General features: G+C 41.5%; 1 protein-coding gene across 1 annotated transcript in view; it reads left to right on the plus strand.

The window, feature by feature from the left end:
* DRC7 (dynein regulatory complex subunit 7) overlaps nucleotides 1–15,860 on the plus strand; it is a 42,602-nt gene that overhangs the window by 1,315 nt on the left and 25,427 nt on the right. The window contains exons 2-7 of the mRNA XM_088135884.1: nucleotides 2,222–2,396; nucleotides 5,366–5,491; nucleotides 7,136–7,330; nucleotides 10,473–10,631; nucleotides 12,236–12,454; nucleotides 15,026–15,154. Coding sequence (XP_087992010.1) covers nucleotides 2,222–2,396; nucleotides 5,366–5,491; nucleotides 7,136–7,330; nucleotides 10,473–10,631; nucleotides 12,236–12,454; nucleotides 15,026–15,154 — 1,003 coding nt within the window. The remainder of the gene's footprint in view (nucleotides 1–2,221; nucleotides 2,397–5,365; nucleotides 5,492–7,135; nucleotides 7,331–10,472; nucleotides 10,632–12,235; nucleotides 12,455–15,025; nucleotides 15,155–15,860) is intronic.

Genomic DNA, 15,860 nt, shown 5'->3' on the forward strand with positions numbered 1-15,860 from the left:
TCAATCTTTGAGTGTGATAATCTCATCTCTTTATCTGTGTGTTCCCAGTTACAGCATCTTTCATTAAAACCAGTATTTCTCAACCTTGGCAACTTTACAATGAATGGACTTCAACTCCCAGAATTCCCCAACCAATTCTGTGCAGGGATAGATGATTAGAGATAAAGCTACTTCTGAGTTAACATAGAAACAGAGCTGAAAGTTCTCTGAAAATATCCCTGAGAATACCTACCTGTATTCTAGTAAATATCATGATCTGATCTGATCAGCAAATCCATTGAATATGTTCCGGTCCAGTTTTATCATGCTGATGCAAAGATTGTCTTCTTTTTTATTGCTCATGCACTTTTCCTTATTTTTACTTTTCACTTTTATTATGTGAACTCCTGAACTGAATGAGGACCCTTGTGCACATGGGGTTTCCAGATCCATAGCCCTTAAACACTGAACTCTTAACTGTCCTGCTTAAATTGCAAAGAATTGAAACTGAAAAAAACTACAATGCTTGGGCTACTTTTCAAATCCAGGTCAGCTCAGATCTCTGAAGAAGGACCTGATTTTTTCTGGTAGCCTGCTAAATGGGGAGAGAAAGGCTGGATTAGAAATAGAATAAACAAATAAGGGGGTGGAAGGAAAACAGAAAAGAATGAGGAGTGCTGTTTACTGCTACTTTTAGCCCTATCATAATTTTTTTTAAATGTGCCTTTGAGTCTGTGTTGATCCCTGGTGACTGCCTGGACAAATCCATGCAGTTTTCTTGGCAAGGTTTTTTGGCAACGTTTTGCTCTTGCTTCTCCTTCCCAGGGCTGAGAGGGAGGGGCTGGCCTGAGGTCACCCAGCTGGCTTTCTGCCTAAGGCAGGACTAGATCCTGGTCTCCCAGTCTCTAGCCTGGTGCTTTTAACCACTCCACCAAACTGACTGTATACCTCTTGTCATTAACATCCAACAAATTACCTAAGAGAAAATCCACAGGCGGCAAGACTGAAATTGACTAGATGGGATTATGAAATTGACTAACTCATGTATTTTGATTAGATTAAGTGAAATGGACTAGACATCAACTGGTCTGAAGGGAATCTGGTGGCATTTGTGGACTGATCTTGTAACTAGGATTACTTGTAAATATATTTAGATCTGTTTGTCCCCTGTGCCTACCCATGGCACAAACACATGGTCTGAAACATTTTTTCCTGCCAAATCTTCATAAGATTTCTTCCGTCTCATCTCCAGCCCATGAAAAAGGCAGCCTTAACTGTATTGGTGTTAAAATAACATTTCCTGCCTTACTCCAACACATCTAAGGGCAGCATCAAAGTATATGTAAATGCCAGTTTTACCAAATGACCTGGTACTTCCTAGATGCATGGCTACAAGAAGTTTGCAAAGAGTTTTACTTTGGAGCAGTGATGCAGCCCATAGACAAATGTTCTCTCTCCAAAATTTCTTGATGTGCAAAATGATGTCATTCTACTAGAAATGGGAGTTTAAACTTGCACATGGATCAAGCTTTGCCCACGCGCACTTAACCATGGCACAAGTATGGCCTGGCAACATCTTTTTTCTTCCACAAGTAGGACAGCCTTACAGTGTTCTTAGTGGGAGTGGTGCTAAATCGCCTTTCCCTTTCTTCTGACACCATCCCTGGCAGCCTCAAGGGCTGTGAAATCTCTGAAGCGTTGTCCTCACCGTTTACCTTGGAAGTCAGGGGTGCCTGGGAGCAGAAGCAATTGAGGCAGGAAAGCAATCAGCCGAGAGGGCAACCAATCTCAAACAATAGTTTTCTCCTGACTCAACGATGGGTGAAGGCTGTTTTCACATGAAAGTGGGGGAAAGCCCTTAGCTAGAGTCCTCTGATCTTACGCTGCAGGAACTTTTTAAAAAAATGTTTACTTTAAAATTCAGTGGAATAGCACATTAGGCTCCTTGAACCATAGATGGTCAGAGAGAGTTCTGCTTGTAGCTTATAGCAAAACAAAACAAGCATCTCTTTTGGTCTCCTATCAGGAAGTCATTCCCTGAAATCTCAGCAGATTGCTAGGTAGCCCTTCCGTCTAAAGCTCTCAATAAGAAGGGACAAGATCAACCTAACTGGGAACAAGGCAACCTAAATCCTGTAATATGTTCGTTGAATGCAGTGAGGAAGGTTTTTGCTCTCTAGATGGAATTGGTACCTTGGTTCTCCGCCAACCTCTTCTCCTTCTTTGTCCTTCTGGCTTATAGTGAATTTGACTGGACCAAGATTGACACTGCCTATTTGCCAGAGTCCTACAAGACCAATTCACCCAAGGAGCAGATGCTTCTGCAAGTGGCTGATAATTTTCATCGGCAGTACGCACACCTTTGCCCGGACCGTGAGCCCCTCTTCCTTCACCCTGTCAATGAATGTGGTATGGAAGTAAGTAGGGCAAAGGGTCTAGAAATGAGCATATGTTGGAAGATGGCAAGTTTCCCCAAGAATCTGGAAGCTGCCATTTGATCAACAGGCTGAGAATTGTCTGCTAGAGACGGTTACACCTGTGTGGAATCCCAGAGTAATTTCCAGGTAGAAGAAATGGCTGTTAAACCAGTTTATGATGGCCAATTTTCCACTTTAACCACAGCACAAGCAGCATCTTCCCACTCAGTCCCATCATTTGCCCTTATCACCCATTAACGTAGAGACCAATCAGAGGTGTGACCAGAAGTGTATCTGGGGAGTGTGGGAGACATACCCATTTTGGGGGGACCACTATCCACTGCCCACAAGTCAGCTATTTTCAAAACTGTTGCCTCCTCATCTCTGTTTGTGACCCAATTTTTAACAAGCTGATTTACCAGCTTTTAATAAAGTAGAGGAGAACAAACTCCCACTATTTCCTTTGGGGAAGAAGAAAAGGGCATGTTTGTGCTTACAGTATTTGTCTTCAAAGGTCTCAATTGCTCCCCTGCCCCCAACTTCCAATGTTGTAAGAGAAACAGTTGTCATCTAGCAGATAATCTAGCAGAGGTAAGTTCCTCTGCTCTACAGGTTGCAAAGTCCTGGTGGGATATTCCTCCCTGCTCTCAGGGGCTATTTCTGCCCTCATCTCTTCCCACACGATTTGAAATGCATAAATGGGTTGAGAAGGAGGAGCAGGCAAAGAACCTAGCGAGGCCCTAGCAGAGTCCGGAAATCAGATCCTTCCCACTCCCTGACTGATGGAGGTTGGTGACATGTTGAAAGAGGGTGACCATAAAGCTGGGGAGGGGGAGAACCAATCACCTTGCCTACAAGGAGAGGCTTATATACTAGTTGGGATAAGAACATTTAGCCATGATTCCAAACAGACATTCAAGCCAGGATGGAGATCTTCAATGGGGACCACAAATGAAGCTGTGGTGGACCCACGCATGGCACTTAGTTGTACTGATAGCCTTCAGGTTGTATCCAACCCATGAATGACACCTTTCTGGGTTGGTTTGGATGCCCAGATAGCCAGCTTGGGTCCCTGAATCCCACCCCCAAATTCCTGTAGTGAAGAAGTGAGGTGCAAAGAGCGTGATGTCCCTGTGATACTTTTTCCTAGGAGCCCACATTTCATCAGGGTTGGGGAAGAAGGAAAGAGAAATTCCCCTCTCTCTCCCTTCTTCCAGGAGTCTTTGCAAAAACAACCCCCCCCTTTTTTTACTCCAGCTTTGTGTAGGGGTGTGTGTACGCTTATGTGTATTGCCCGTGTGTATCTTGACACATGCCAAACTCTATCGCTTAGGAAGGCTTCTTGAGGAGAGCCAGCGTAGGTCTGGCTTTAAAGAAAGGGAAATGGAGGAAATGCTGAGAATTTTTATGAAGCAATCAGAGTACTACATTTCCAGGGATTCTCTGAGGCAGTTTTCTCAGAAAACTGCAGAGAAAAAAATAGTGTGGTTATAATGCATACCATGATCCTTCACTGTTTGTCCTCTACTTCTTTATTTGTAAAGTTCTCTCCATTTGTTTTTTTAAAGCAGAACATTGTTGAATCTTTGAAAGGACAACTTTTGTATCTGCTTATCTGTAGGACAAAGCGGGTGGCCTCCCAGCTGCAAAAATATAATTGTGTTAAAATTGCCTGCAAAGATCCTGTCTGGCATTATCTGGTCCTGATTTACAGAAAATCTGTAAATTCCTTCCTGGGATGGATTTCTGCATGTCACTTGCAAAGTCTGCTCGTCCTTTTTTGTGGGGGGAGCAAATTTTATTTATTTATTTGTCAAATTTATACAGCCACCCAGCTCACAAACAAGTGACTCTAGGCGGCATACAAGAAAGCTAAAAAAACAATTAGTATTTACAGAACAGTTATTAATGTTATTATTAAAAGCTTTAAAATTATAAAAAGCATAAAACTAAAATAAAAAATAAATATTGGGCAAAGAACAGGTGTTAATAACAGTGGAGCCACCTCAATATTTCGCCAGTCACCTGGGGTCCCCAGGCTGGATGGCCCAACCAGGACTTGAGGGACTTCCAGGAAATCAAAAAGATGAAGCCAGCCTTACTTCAGGGGGGAGAATATTCCATAAAGCGTGTGCCACAGCAAACAGTATATATACAGTTAGTCCTCAGTTTAAGAACGAGTTCTGTTCCCAAGGTATGTCCCTAAGTCAAATTTGTATGTAAGCCAGAATGGTACTATTGTATAATACTATATAAGTAGTATTATGTAATGAACTCAAACCATTGTGTATTTAACTCGAATCACTGTGTATTTAACTCAAATTTTGCTACAGTAGGCTCTGTTCTTAACTATGGTTGTCTGTTACCTGGGGACTATCTGTACTTCAAATAGCAAACAGTAGCTGGCAAACATATTTTAAAAATATAATTTTTAGATGTCATGAGTTTTTTTTTTTTAAATGAGCTTAATTATTTTACAGAGTATCTAGAATGTTATATTGACCTATAAAAACAGGAGCATTTCACTGAGTGGTTAACTTGCTTATCCAGAAACTCATAGGAAATTAGAAAGTTGAAACAGGTTTTTAAAAATCTTTTTTTTAAAAAAAAAATTACAACAAAGCATGTCACTATATTGCAAGACAATAATGATTAATGCAATCAATTTTCAAAAACAAAAGATTAAAAAAACCTCATTAACTTTACCAATGTCTAAATTCAGGGTTCGGTTGGGATTTTGGAGACATTTATCTTTTTTCAGCCATGAAGAGACATAGGCTTTTGTAGCACATCTGAGAATGTTTTGTTTATATGTTTCAGTGCATAATATGGAAATGCCAGAACTTTTAGGAGTTGAAATCTCAATTCAGTTGATATGGGATTATATTTCTGATGAGGTTAGAGTCCTGGTTGGTTGATTTATATTTTCACACTGCTTGTAAAAACAACCCAATGGCTTTTTGTTCCAGAAATTTGTAAGCACCACTGTCCGGCCAACTCTGCTCCCCTACTCAGAATTATACAACTGGGATAACGCCGCCCGTTTTGTTTCTGATTATCTCACTATGGAGCCTCTTCCGTCTCCAATTGCACCGGTAAGAAGTAGGACATTTACAGGTGATCTGAGTGTTTCATGGGGGAGCCGATGCAAAGAAGAACTCGAGGTTGTGCAGATAGGGTGCTAAAGATGTCCACCACGTGAAACCCATGAACCTGGTTGAGACTGCAATTCCCAGAATTCCCTTCTGGGCCAGCACGGAATTCTGGGATTAGCAGTTCAAGTACATTGGGAACGTACTAGATTCTAATTTGGTCAGGGGGAAAAAATGATAAAGACTTTCTTAAAAGAGTAGACGCCTTATATGGACTTTTTGCTGAGAGAAGAAAAGACAGAACTGGTGATTTATGGATTTGGGGATTAGAAAGGGTTAAAGAGGGAGGGAAAAGATGAAGATGGCAATTATACAATAGAAAAAAGGGCAGAGGTCAAAATTCTAAGTTTTCTTTCTTTTTTTCGCTTTTCTTTTTTCTAATTCTTTTCTTTTTCTTATTTTTCTTTTCATTTTTATACTTTTATTGTATTGTAAAATTCTAATAAAAATATTTTTAAAGGGGGAACATACCAGATTGAGGAAATCTGTCTTAAACACTAGTAAGAATATTATCTGAATATTGTCAAATGAGCATCCCATATTACAGAGAGGAGAAGGGTGGGTGCTGGAACAATTAAACCTTGCCTAAAATCCCTGAATGAGTTCTTGCTAGAAACAAGATTTGAACTGGTATCTTGCTAGTTTAAAGACCACTGTCTTAGGTACTGCTAAGCCACAGCAGCTCTCAGAGTTTTCTGTGGTCCTCATATAGCTTCTCTCTCTCCGTGAATGAAATACTGCGTTGCTGGGGGAAAGTATCACTCCCAAGAACCCCCACCCATTCAGGGCTCTCTTGAGAAGTCTGTTATGCTGGGAAAGGTGGAAGGAGAGAGAAGAAGAGGATGACCAGCAGCAAGGGGGATGGACTCAGTTGCAGTGGTGATGGGGGCACCGTTACAAGACCTGAAGGACCAGGATAAGGGCCGATTGTCTTGGGGAAGGTCTATCTATGTGGCCGCTACAAGTTGACACCGAATCGATGGCACAAAATCAATCCACCAGTCAATCGGTCATATTCTTTCCTTTTTTACGTATATATTTTTTTATTCAAGAAGTTTCCAACAGAATAAAAACAATACAAATTTTGAAGAGAAAAGGAATAGGGAAAAGTAGTAAGAAAGTGAAAAAGGAATAAAGCCAAAGAAATAGAAAAGAAAGAAAAAAGATACAAAGAAGTGGCTTCTGACCTGCTTACCAGCAGTTCTATTTTACCCTCTCTGTGTAAGTCAGTCTTGACCAAACGTGGCCTCTTTAAGTTGAGTGTACTTCAACTCCCAGAATTCCCCAGCCAGCATGGCTGGCTGGGGAATTCTGGGAGTTGAAGTCCACTCATCTTAAAGCGGCCAAGTTTGGACAACACTGGTCTAAGGTTACATAATCACTGATATTCCTTTCCGTTAGAAACATTCAGTTTACAATAAAATTAAAGCTGGGGGCAAAAACAGTGTATCAAAGTATCTGTTAAAGCACAGATGTGTAACACCTACACAGTGGAATAAACAACAGACCAAGGATGCAGAGAATTAAAGCCTCAGTGAAACGCAAAAAAGGCATGTGGGTTGAAGGATCCATGTCTTCTTTATCTAGCCCAGCTACCTGTATTCACCAACCACCATCCTGCGGTACCAGCGGGGAAACTGTTTCGACTTCAGCGTCCTCTTATGCTCTCTGCTAATTGGGGCGGGCTACGATGCCTACTGCGTGAACGGCTACGCCACCAAGGACATCTGCATGATGGACGAATCCCAGGACTTGTGCCCACTCTTGGCGAAACCAGAAGAGGTGAGAACCTGGCTGCCGGGGGCGGGGGGGGGGATTTAATTCAGGTCTGCCAAAAGAGAGGGAGCATAATGAGTGGACCGCTCGGTCTGGCTTTGTACTTTGGATTTAAGTCTCCCCAAAGTCAGGAGCAGCCCAGCTAACACCTGCCTTATTAAAAGGCAGAAGCTCTTATGCGCTCATTTCGTAAGATACATGGAGGGCTAAAACGATATAGGATTTAAACCGGGATGAGGTGCAGGCGGAAGGGAGGGGAAGACAGATGCAGGCCACATGGGAGACATGTTCCAAGCACATCATCAATTTACAATATTCATGTATTAAAAACCCACTTCTGAAACCATTGGATGTCCAGCAGTCGCCTTCTCAATTGCGCTGAAAAAGGGGTTTTTTGCCCCAGAACAGTTATTCTGAGATCTGTAGTGGGCTGTCCTGGGAGGTTAAAATGCTCTGATAGTACTTTGCCCTTATTTTGGATCCTGATTTCTGACCTGTGATGAAGGGAGCTGCAGCTTACAAAAGCTTCTGCTTTGTTACTTGGGAAAGGTTCTGCCAGACTCCTCCTGATCTGGGGCTACCATGGACTGATGTGGCTCTCCTCTTACAGTTATTACCCCTCTCCCAGCCTGCTTTCAAGGCTGGAAATTCAGGAAGACTGCAGTGAAATCCAGAAATGTGTTCAGCATGATTTAGAAAGAACCCAAGGAGAAAGAACCCTGAAAGAACCCAAGGAGAAACAGTAACTCCTAGCCATGCGTGTGAGATCTGCGCCAGTCCCCACCCCATGGCTACCCACTCCTTTTCCTCAAATATTGATTTCCACCCCCACCCACCCCCTCAAAGACTGCTTGCACAAGTCATTCAGTGACTTTTCCATCCACTGTGGGCAAGGCCCTCAAGAGGGCAGCAACATTTCAATTTGCAGAGTGTGAAAAAGAGGGCGCCATTTTTTCCCTTTCTTTTCAAAGTGTGTATTGTGGTTGAGTAGCATCACTGAGGTTTTTTAATAGTAATTTTTCTATTATATTGTTGTAAAACTTGCATAATACATTATGTTGTTTTAATACAGTGGTATTTGTACAGTGTTGGTTAAAGATTATTAACCCTCTAAAATTTAGACAATTTAGACCAGTGTTTCTCAACCTTGGCAACTTGAAGATGTGTGGACTTCAACTTCCAGAATTCTGGAAGTTGAAGTCCACACATCTTCAAGTTGCCAAGGTTGAGAAACACTGATTTAGACCATTAAGGATAAAAAAAAAAGAAATATTATATCAATATTAATTATGATTTAAAATCATAAATGTATTGTCGAAGGCTTTCACAGCCGGCATATGATGGCTGGTGTGGGTCTTCCGGGCTGTGTGGCCGTGTTCTGGAAGTTTTGTTTCCTAACGTTTCACCAGCATCTGTGACCAGCATCTTCAGAGTGCAGGAGCACAGACAGGAGCGGTTCTCTCTGTGCCCAGGGTGATGTGACCCTTCTGTGGGTATTTATAGAGATCTGAGGGGGGGGGAAGGGGGGGATTGGGGGCTCTACCGGGAAGCCATTGAGATTCACAAACACCAGCACAGTTTCAATAAAAAAGAGGAGAGTCTAAAAATCAACAAAACCTGGCTACCAATCCTGAAAAATACAGCCTGCAAAAGGTCAACGAACTCAGCTCAACCACCGTGAACAGTTCACACAATGAACTTGCTAATCACCCCCAGCAGCCCCTCGTTAACAATTCAATAGAAGAAAAAACCCTGCCTAATCCCCAGGAAGATACACACAGATGGTGACACCAAAACAAGCAGCCACTCAGTAACTCAACCCCCCACACACACACACCCAATCCCCCTTCCCCCCAGATCCCTATAAATACCCACAAAAGGGCCACATCACCCTGGGCACAGAGAGAACTGCTCCTGTCTGTGCTCCTGCACTCTGAAGATGCTGGTCACAGGTGCTGGTGAAACGTTAGGAAACAAAACTTCCAGAACACGGCCACACAGCCCGGAAGACCCACACCACCTAAAATCATAAATGTTAATGAATTTAAGATTATTTGGCTTCTTCATCCAGAATTGAATATAACATTTAAAAAACCACTGTGGATTGCATCAAAGTATATGCTATACAATAAAGGTTTCAGTCTTAAGCTGATTACTTAATATTAAGATCTCCACTGTAAAGTTACTTAATGTTGTTTGTGCATGTTGAAAAAGTAAAGAAGAAGATAAACAAAGCAAATTTGACAACGATTAAAATACTGGAAAAGAAAGAAAGAAATGGTCCCTTTGCTGAGTGCATCATTTGAGGCAGTGTTGTCCAAACTTGGCCACTTTAAGTTGAGTGGACTTCAACTCCCAGAATTCCCCTCCCAGAATTCTGGGAGTTGAAGTCCACACATCTTAAAGTGGCCAAGTTTGGACAACACTGATTTGGGGGAACTTGCCCTGATCAATAATATGCAAGAAAGCCCAGATGGTATTAACCGAGTAGTCAGAACAAGGGCAAAACTGGATTTGATTTAAATTTAAATACTGTGTAAATAACCTTGAGTTAATAAATTTCACTTAATATGACTACTCCCAAATGTTTTGAATAATTTTTAGGGTGAAGATTTGGTCCAACGTCTTGATGCCAATTCAACTAAATCTCTGAACTGAATGGATTTATCCAGTAGGAAACTTGAATCACATTTGATTCTCCAAACCGGTTCAACAATTAGTTAGGAATACTTATCTTCTGTCTTGTTAAATAATAATAATGATGATTTTAAAAAGCAGTTTGGCCATGTGTTTACCTATTATACATCCCTGTTGCTGTGCACACACAACATGCTTAACCAGATCAGGTCAAGACATAGCAGATACATTGGCACAATGCGCTAAGCTTGATTAGTGCTAACCTTGGTTAATTTTTTATAATGTGCAAACCAGCCCTTATAGTTTGGCATATTATGCAAATGTAGAAAATAAGTCAGCTCAATAACTAAGTTCAGGACATTTTGGGAATGCCTGCACTGTCTGTGAAGTGGTAGTCTGAAGCAGAACGTGGAACATTTGGGCTCCACCTGCTGTCTCCTGACCATAAGCAGACATTTGTGGTTGAGTAGCTTCCAAAGGTTGGAGTAAAGAGGGACTGTTTTGCCTGCAGGTCCCAGTAGAAGCCGAGAAGGAGAAGCCTAAGAAATATGCTATCAAGCCCCCACGTGACCTGCGGAGCAAATTTGAGTTGCGCCAGGAAGCCAAGCAGCAAGCTGTAGAACAGGCTGCAGAAGAGAAGAGGCAGAAGGAGGAGGAAGAGAAGAAGGCCGTGAGCTATGTAGCCTGGCGTGTGGGAAGAGACTTGTGGGCTGGGGTGGCTGATGTGAGAGTTGTGGGAAGGCTGGGAAAGGTATCACAAGGAGAAGAGACCTACGCAATCAAGAGGTAGGAGGTGAATCTGCTGGCAGCTCAGCCCAGGAGAAACCTTGTTAGAAGCATTTCCAATCATTCAGAGTCACCACCTTAAAGACATCACTATAAAGGAGGGTGGGAAATTCCTCTTTCAGTTTCCTTGATTCTGTATTTATCCCATATTAGTACTAATATGACCTTCCTGAAGTCTGCATAGTTCTTGCTTCCTTGATCTTGCCCAGCTTCATGGGGTTTGACCACTGGACACCATTGACCAAAGATGCATGGTCCTTCTCCAAGTCTTTTTTTTCCCAATTAAGTATTTTTTAAGGTCGAACTCTCAAAAGAGTACCAAATCTTGCAAGACATTCCTATCTCACTCCAAAATCTTGCCAGACTCTGTCATTATTACCTAAGTTATTGCTAAATCTGATGATCAGCTTTTAAAAAAAAAAAAAAAAAAGGTTCAAAATTAACTTTGGAGTCATGCAGAGAACCATGTTAGGCTGTCATGGGAGAACTGGTGTCCCCCAAAAACTGTTCTCCTTTTTGTTTATTTCCAGGATGCAAAATTGATTATGACCAAGCTTACCATTTTACTGAGTAATCCTTAAGAGTTGTTGGGATGGAGCTAGGGACTTTTCAGTTTAATCACAAAAAGAAATGATGATTGAATGGAGCATTTCTGTGAAGACTGCTCTTTTTAACCCTGAACTAGAGACTGTAACATCTATCCCCAGATGATTTGTACTAACAGTAAAGGTCAACCTTGTGGTGACCTTTTATGAGGGTTGGTTTTCATGTTTCAGTAGAAGGGTTCTCAACCTGAAGTCCACGGACCCATTGGGGATCTGTGGATAGGTTTCAGGGGGTCCATGAACTTGGATGGGAAAATGGTTAGAACTTTATTTCACTATCTGCAATTTAGTTTGTCTTCTTAATGATTTAATGGATTACTAAAATATAATTAATATATTACTATATTACATATTTGTTATGTTTACATGTTTTAATAATCTGAGCATAACTGGTTTCTTTTTTGTACAATCTATATTTTTACTCTATGCCTTTAAATACATTTTTCTGAATTCTAGCAGCTGAAGTCCACAGATCTTAAAGTCGCTGAGATTGAGAAACACCAGTCTCTATAATCAAAATGGGTGTTTTGTGCAACTTCTCACAGGAGTCCAGCTGAGAACACTATAACTTTGCAAGATCATTTGAAATGTCAGTGTTTCCATGGGATTTTGCTGGAATCTGTGAGATTTGGACCATTTAATTTCAATTTTAATATACTGGCCCAGATCACTAGAGATGATCATGCAACGATGCCCCTCACCTGAAAAGGTCACCATTCTCTCTTCTCCTGGGTTAATTGTTCGTAGATGCCAGAAGCCACGGTGTGCAAAGTTTCATTTGTCACTGTTTGCAGACATCAGCGAGACCTTTGATAAGGAAGAAGCATCCAGTGCCTGAAGCTTGCTACGGTAAGAGCCATGGCTCTCTTTTTCTCTGCTCCAGATGGAGGAGAAGCCTAAGCCAGACCCGCTGTACGGTCTCCGTGTCCACGCCTGGGTGCTCATTCTCTCAGGCAAGCGGGAGGTGCCTGAGAGCTTCTTTATTGACCCTTTCACTGGAAAAAGCTACAGTACCGTTGACGATCACTTCCTGGGTATTGAGAGTCTGTGGAACCATCGGAATTACTGGATCAACATGCAGGATTGTTGGAATGCCTGCAGGGTAAGACTCAGGCTGGGACTGTTGCCTTCTCACTCAGGGGAATCTCGAGCCTCTTTTTTTTTTTAAATTGCAGTGTTATTAAAAATTACAGTTACAACAGTAAAAATGAATGCAAACTGAAAAAAAGAATAAAAAATAGAAGGCACAGCAAAGAAAGAAAAAATGGGAAAAGAGAAGGAAACGTAGGAAAGAAAGAAAAAATAATATAGTAAAGAAGAAGAAAACAATTATATAAAGAAGTGACTTCCCCCTTTATTACAACAAGTATAAACAATTTTAGTAACTTCTCATCTCCTCTTAAATTACAACAAATGACCTCTTCTTCCCATATCCCATCTCTTATCTATAAACAAATCCTTAAAGCCTTGTCATTTCAGTCCTGGTGTCAGCAAAAGTCCATTAAGGGTTACCAGAAATAACAACATATCTGTTTTAACCTTGATCAAATAACCCAACTTTATATTCCTTCCTTTTACTTTGAACAATCTTGATCTTTAGTCCCTTTAAATAATGTCCTAGAACTTGATTTCTTTTCATTTTTTCTTTTTCCCTTCTCACAAAATTCTTCAAAACTTTAACAAGCCTCTTTTGTAAATCCAATATAGGAAAATTATCCAGGTCAGTCTCTTGGTTTGTTATTTGTATATCCCTTTTAATTATTAAGACATCAGCCAGTTTCTTTTGTATGTCCAGTGTAGCATCTATTTCCATGGCATTCTTGTAGCCTGTCATTTTTAAATCCACTTTCCACTCAATCTCAGTTTTGTCAGGTAGAACTTGTTCCTCTTCCATAACTTTTGTTAAACCCAGTCTGTTAAGAAGGTGACATTCTTAAAATTAACTTCTGGGTCCATTCTTCAAAAATATCCTTCAGTATGTCCAGTGTTAAAATTTTGCTACATTCTGTAATTGTATGTCGAGTTTGAGTTTCTTCTCCTTTAATTATAATCTTTAGTTCCCTCTAGTGTCCAATATTTAAAGTCTTCTCTTTTATTTATTTATTTTTTAATTCAAAACAAAAGCATTTTCCCGTGGGAGGGAATCTTTATCATTAATTCCAAAATCTTATTTCAAATTTATTTGGACCCTTAGTCCATTTATAACTTTTTAAAATCAAAGTTTTAATCACCCTTTTGCTGTTTATTCCCAAAAAGATTTTTTTTAAAAGTTCTTAAACTTGTAGTTAAAACGTCTTTCACTACGGATTGAAGGAAACTCACCCGGTGCTGTAAAACTTGTTGATCCTAAGGTTCCTAATAGCTGAAAAGCAGTTAACAAGCTATTTCTAAAAGTGATTATAAAAGGAAGTATGCAAATTTATTGTCCTTTCAAAGGTGCTGACTGTGTTTTGAGCAAGATGGTTATTCCCTCATCTCCCAGAACTCTAAACCCACCGGAGACTGCTGTCTTGCGGTCTCCTAGTGAGGAGCAACTGTGTGGAACACTTGTGGGTGATCTCAAGTCCTCTCCTTGTCCAGAGAGGAATTATGAAGGGCCAGTGTACTCGCCAGCCATTCATTCTGCTACGGTCATCAGCTCTACTTTTCACAGGGCCATCTTCATTCCACCATTTCTTCCCTGGAAGTCAGGAATCTTGAGCCTCTTGAAACTTTTTTCCCTACCCACTGAAATAACCCACAACCTAACACACTTATTTTACAGCAGGGAAGAAGTTGAACGCTTCCCTAAGAGCTGAAGATGCCATCCCTGCTTCTTCCATTGAGGTATCTGCCTGACTGCCCTTCAGCCCCTCAAGGATGAAAAACAGGCAAAGCAAACAAGGAAAAACTCAAGCACGACCTCTAGCCGCAGACAAGGGGGCCCTGCTGGATACCCTAACCCTTTCTTTATGCAGTGGCTGAGCAAGGCTAAACAAGATCAGGATTGTTAATGGATTGCCCTGTTGTAGGAGCCCAGCCATTATTTTCCAGAGTATGCTGTATGAACCTGGGTATCATGTGATGGGCCCATGCTGGGTGACCCTCTCGTTGTGTTTAGTTAATTGGGGCTTAGAGTCTGTATGACTCAGTAGCTGGGTTCTAAACTAGCCATGGCCAAAAATGTAAGCAGCAAGGTGGAATTTGTCACTGACAAAAGGACTCATTTTGTGTCTTTATCCTTCAAGGGAGAGAGTAGAAATCCTGCACGATCTGCACAGTCTGTTATGCCATTTGCTGCTGAACCTGTGTGGTCTCAAGCTCAATTTTCCATTTTCAAGGAAGCCCCCAACCCCCAGAAATTACTGCTAAATTGTCCCCATTTAGACCAAGTCTACCCCTTGGGCAAAATCCCAGAGGTTATTTCTCTTCAATCTGTTGCTCCCTCTCTACGGAGAAGCTGCTTAGACATTCTGTTGCAATTGACAGAGGACAGAGGAGGTGGCCGAGCCCTGCAGAGACCAATTTAACATTAAGAACCTTTTGGAGCAGGGCAGGCATCCTGCCTTTTAACTGTGGCCAACCTCAGATTTACTTGGATTAGCCTGGCCTTAAGGGGCAAGCAGTCAGCCGAGGTTGGTCTGAGCAGGAGCATTTCTTGCAGAGAATTTAATGGGACCTGTTCCTTTTCTAGGATCTCCAGTTTGATCTCGGGGATCCTGTGCGGTGGGAATTTATGCTTCCCAGCACTGACAAACCTCTCTTGTCCCTGCCAGAAATGGAGGAGGAAGAGGATCTGGGTGAGGATGACATGGAAGATTTGGTAAGGGCTGGGACTACCAATTTTGACCCCCAACACTAACTGTTTTCTGCTGTGTTTCCGCAATCTAGTTATCCAGATCACTTACAAAACTAATCCCTGCCTGCACACATCATGCTAAGCTTGCTCAGCCTTCACCTTGATTAGTTTCTTGTGGCTTGGTTTGTTTTGTGAACTCAGCTCCCTGGAACAAATCATGATTCAGTGTGCATTGTGCAATCCAGAACTGAAGTGTGATGTGTGCATTCAACCCTAGATCCATCAGAAAATCTGAGCAATGTATGTTCGTGGCTTTCTGCTTTGGGTTCCAGACATTGGCAGGGCTGAAAAGCAGGTCAGCCTCACTGGCTGGCTCCAATAGCGCTGCAGACCTTTGGCAGGGTGATGTGGTAGTAATTCAAACAGGGGGGAAGCAGGAGCTCTCAGAGTTTCTTAACGCAAAGTGTTAAAGTGTGCAGTGCAAATGTAAACAGAGCACAGTTCTGTGTTCACATAATACGCTTAACTTGGTTAAGGAGCATGTGAAAAGGAACTCTTCCACAATTTTATTTATTTGCTTATGAAATTTGTACAATACCTCAGTCCAGATGGACTTGAGGTGGTTTTACAAAATGTATAAGAATAATACAGCAATAAATACAAGCAATATATAAGTATAGTAAAACTGAATTTTCCACTGATGGCTTCATCAAAGGCTCAGTCAAGGACA

The sequence above is a fragment of the Python bivittatus genome, unplaced genomic scaffold, assembly GCF_059951505.1.
Source record: "Python bivittatus isolate LINGU-HERP-01145 unplaced genomic scaffold, Pbiv_v1 ctg000190_np1212, whole genome shotgun sequence".
In the NCBI taxonomy this organism is placed as follows: domain Eukaryota; kingdom Metazoa; phylum Chordata; class Lepidosauria; order Squamata; family Pythonidae; genus Python; species Python bivittatus.